The sequence below is a fragment of the Sphaeramia orbicularis genome, chromosome 11 (genome assembly GCF_902148855.1).
Source record: "Sphaeramia orbicularis chromosome 11, fSphaOr1.1, whole genome shotgun sequence".
Lineage (NCBI taxonomy): Eukaryota > Metazoa > Chordata > Actinopteri > Kurtiformes > Apogonidae > Sphaeramia > Sphaeramia orbicularis.
In genome coordinates, this window is record NC_043967.1 from 27814675 (window position 1) to 27819640 (window position 4966).

Here is a 4966-nt window from a genome sequence, read left to right on the forward strand (position 1 = left end):
TCATCTCTCTCTACTAAAGGTTACAAGTTAATGCTCGGCAATTAATGAAACACAACCATAAAAAGAGGTATGCATGAGAAAAAGAAAAATATTTACTACTTATAATGAATTTCTAAGAGCTATGATACTGAACATAAATAAGAATGTACAGTTCAAACCAACAAAGTGCAAAATTATATTAAGCATGTTAAGCTGCAAAAAGCAGTACATTAAAACAAACCATTACATAAACATGTTCATATTTGTCAAAATCATTCAATCATGCTATACATTTAACCCATAAAGACCCGAACAGTCACCAGTGACACAAACCATCTACAGATATAAACTGTTAACTGTTGATCCACTAATCCAATCAATACATGTAAGTAATAGGTGTAAAATGCAGTTTGTCATCATTTCATGGTCATCAGATATGACCCATTTGGACGTTCAGAGGCTCTGTAGTTACCATGGAAACACTGTCATCTTCTGTAACGTTGATTCATCAGTAAAATCCATGGAGTTTAATTAGTGACAGGGGTGGTAGGCACTTGTATTTATGTTCAGTTAATGATACATTTTGCAGGAAAAGTCACTTATTCTTCAATGAGTTGGATCAGTGACAGTGAATGGACTTGTTTTTACATTCAGTTAGCAATATCTTTGCTGAAAAAGTAACTTTTAATTCATTTTTCTCTGTTTTGATATAATTAACTGTGAATTTACTTTGAGTTTTCATGAACATCTACATGATCTGTGAATTAAAAATAGGAAAATACATGATTTACACCAAACAATGCAAAATTCAGAGGATAATATTATTTTTAAAAATTGGTGGTAAATCAGTTAAGAAAGGTAGAAATAGAGAAAAATTCATTTGGGAACTGCCACAAAAGTAACACCAGGTCTTTATGGGTTAAGTCGGTCAATTCTAAATTCAATATTTTTTGCCTCTAGTCTTGCATTAAAAAAATGATTTAAGTACATCTGAAGCAACAGAATGATAATATTTAAAGTGAAAGAATGTGTATACAACCCAAGAGATTATTTAATATGAGTGAAAACAGACATTTTCCATTGAAGAGTGGTGTTTCTGAGGAGGACTCTTTCAACCACCGGACCCTACAAGAGGAAACAAAAGTGACAGTAGCAGTGTTACTCTTCAAGCAAATTAACGGACACATGCAAAAATGTTGTGTTAAATAACGAAAGTCAATACCTTCATTCTTCTTCTTTGGTTCCTCGTGAAAAACCTGTCCATTAATCTGAGTCCAGCGGAGTTTAAAGTCTGCTAGTCCAGATTTGTTTAGATCACCATGTATCTGCAGAGACACCGGTAGAATGGTCAGGTCAATTTAGTCCTGAAATGTCAATATGTAAGTGCATACTGACATGGGCTTGATGACTGATGACAGATATTTTGAGCCGTTTATGGCCACTTTGCAGATTATTGTGTTATGATGTTAAACACAAGGGTGTATTAAAACTGATTCACTTAAATTTACAAAAAACACTATAATAGCAATGATTTAAGATGGTTCATAGAAACAAGAAATCAGGAACAATGAAAGGATCTAATCACACGCCAGTCCTTTGTGTTTATTTTTACTTTACAGTGCAGTTTATACAAAAATTACTACACTGATTATTAATTAAGAAGTCTCAAACCCACAAACATTCACGATTGGGACTATTTCTGTACCTGAATAATGACACTTTGGTCAACTCTGTTGTTTTTCCACTGTGCTTTACACATAAATTGGATTGGACTGGAATGAATTAATCACTTATTTTAGTTTTACTGTAAATAAGTTTGAGTGAATCACATGTTGGTGTGTTTGTGCCATAATCTACAACAATACCATCCCGTTCCTGTTATACATCAGCCCTCATAGACTTTCACACTCAGACACTGACCAGCGGACGTCAGGAAACTCTGTGAACTTTATAAAACAAACTTTTTAGCATTTCTAAGCAAAGTTCATGCTAGTTGCTGCTGCAGTAGACAAGGTGTGAGTCACTGAGGTACTTGCAAGATTTTTGGAAAAAAAAAAAAAAAAGGAAGAAGATAGCTAGCATCTTTTGCATTTACAGGCTTACCTTCTTTAAGATCTGATCTTGAACAGCTGGATCATTCAGGTTAACCCCAGATTGGAACTTTAACTTCAGCGTGGTTTTAAACTCAGGTTGAATTGTATCTTTTTGGCAAATGAAAAAGAAGCGACTTCCGCAGTGATGTTCACGCCATTTTCCTGTCGCTGGATTTAGTAAAGCACAACTTGTATGGGAAGGGTTGACTTTGAACGGGGTCTTGTCCCAGTTTGTGAAGACACTGAGGGTCTTGTCACTCCAGTATTGCCATGTATTTCTGTGGAGGCCGATCCAGGAGTTCCTGAAAAGGAGTTTGCTGATGATGTCATTCTCAGAGCTGTTCCTCACAGTGACAAGGTCTGTGTATTTGGATCTACAGTTGTACTGAGCCTGCTGCCACGTCATGTTAGTTGTCACTAATATGTACTTTGCAGAACCCGTCACACCTGGAAGAAAGCAGAAGAAGAATAATCAGTTGTGAACTGGACCAGTACTGTGGAAGGTTAAAACCAGTGCATGATTTAAGTCAGTATGTCCAGCTCAACTGAAGTTTTTAAAATATAGTTTAGGTTATTTGAAGTGTAAGTTGACACTACATTTGAAATATTTTCACCACTTTGTCAGACAGGTGTTTCTTTTGGTACTGTTTTGTCTTTGTGCATATCTGCACATGAACTATCAGAGAAATGACTGGCAAACAACAATTAAAGTGGTGTCAAATCTCTAAATATAGCATACACTTTAGTCTATGTAGTCATTTCCACTAAATGGGGTTCTGCTAACAAACACACCTTATACAAGTCTACTTTTTAAAAAATCCAAATATTTCTACATAAAATGATGTCTTACCATTATAACAGACTGAAGGACGCATATTTCCACATTTCCTAATAATCCAAGACCCACTTTGTGTCATCAGAGTGCAGAGATGCACAGATTTTTCAACAGAAGAAAACTTGGAAGGCAGTTTGTTGAAATCTGTTTGGCTGTTGAAAATCTTATTGTTCAGTGACCACCACCATTGGGTCCTGCTGTCATAAAGCCCGATCCACCTATGGGTTGTAGAGTTCGGTGCCAAACTCAGTAGACAGTCATTATCATGTTGGTTTTCTATTGTGGCAAGGTCAGTGAACTTCTGTCTGCAGTGATGGCGAGCCCATTGCCAGGGCTTTCTGGCGTTTACCAAGTGGAATTCTCTGATGACAGTTGTAGCCTGAGCAGACAGTCCTGATGGGTGAGGAATGTTTTACAGTTATAGAATCACTGGTGGACTCCAAAGCAAAGTTCAATGACCAAATATTTGCAATGAGACAAAACTCTTCCTTGCACACCGCCGTGGTGGGAACTGACCTGACTCAGCTTAACTCAGCTTGTCAATCACTACTGGGTGCTTTAAGAATGAAGTGTCATATAGGGTGGGTTTGTTAAGTTTTTGAGTCATAGTTATTCTGTTACCACAAAATGTTGAAGTCCACCCTCAACCAGTCTAAAGAACAGGCCTGTGTAGAGGTTAGGGGTGGGAATTTGAAACTGGGTCCAACTTAGAACCGGTTCCAATCAATCAATCCCATCAGAATTGTTTACCTCTGGCTTTATTAATTCTTCTTAACAATTCTCTCCTTTTCCACCACGACATTTTCTGGTTTTCCCTACGTCACATTGTGAAACATTATGTAATTATACCACCTGCTTCAACCGCAAGGAATCATGGAGAGGACAAAGCGATCCAAAGTTTGGCTACATTTCACCAGAAGAGACGAGAATAATGCCGTGTGTAATCAGTGTAATGCTGTAATTTCATGTAAGGGTGCAAATACCAGCAACATGTTCAAGCATTTGTCGACCCGGCATGGAATCAACCCTTTGATGCATGAGGTCAAGTCAAGATTTTTTTTTCCTGAGTGTTTTTATTCCTCTTTAGGCATGAAAAAAACAATGTGACTGAATTTTTTTTAATCAACCTATTTTTTATGGAGTTACAAAAATGTCCACTCAGCTGGACACTATACATTTAATTTTTGAAGCAAAGAAACATGTATTTAAAACACAATAGCAGAAAGTGATATACTGTGTGAAAACTATGAAATAAAAACATTTTTCATGCTGTTAATCTGATGTTTTCTCACATTTTAGCATACACTAATACTAGTTATTACTCACTTCATGGAGATAATATGCACAAAAAAACCAAAAAAAACCCCAAAACTATTTGTTTAAGAAAACTGTTAATTACAGTCTAAAAATTACCATTTGATTTACACTAAACATGTTACTGCAGATCAGGTTTATCAAGAACAGCAAAGTTACAGTAATGGTATGAATTGCAGTGTATGAGATGGTGCATAAACGTTCACTGTGTTGGTTTATATGCAAATAAAACAACAAAACCCATGAATATACCAGAGAACAGCTGTAGAATAGCTGTCCACTGTGGTGACCAGTATGCATGAAAGGGTTAAATTCCAGGAATGTCATGTGTTCGACTGCCTGCGTACAAGTGCTAACATTGCTAGGCTATATTTTGTTTCTACCTGTTGTTCAGTATATTCAAGCTGAATATGTCCATGTCTGAGTATGTCCATCTTGTGCAGACATCATTATGGACAAAATAAAATGGGTGATTTTGGTGACTACTTTTTTTGCCACTCAAAAAAACACTCAGGAATCAATATGAAAATTGATAAGGAATTGGATTGGTAAGCAGAATCGACAATAGCATTGATATTGATCAAATCCTATCAATTCCCACCCCTAGTAGAGATCATTCACAACTGCCTTGTATGTTTTTCATTGTTTCATTGACACTAAAACTGCAGCTGTACTTAGTAACTCCCTCAATTTATAATCATACGCTACAAATTATGACTAGCTACAAAAACATCCTGAAAGACCA

At 36.3% G+C, this 4966-nt stretch overlaps 1 protein-coding gene across 1 annotated transcript; it reads right to left on the bottom strand.

The window, feature by feature from the left end:
* Positions 1–928: 928 nt before the first annotated feature.
* On the bottom strand, positions 929–2478 carry LOC115427948 (regenerating islet-derived protein 3-gamma-like). The gene is made up of 3 exons (XM_030146696.1): positions 2083–2478; positions 1202–1304; positions 929–1104 (listed from the first exon to the last, which is right to left on the bottom strand). Exons 1-3 carry the CDS (start codon positions 2476–2478, stop codon positions 1091–1093), a joined length of 513 nt encoding a protein of 170 aa, XP_030002556.1. The 3' UTR covers positions 929–1090.
* Positions 2479–4966: the final 2488 nt, after the last annotated feature.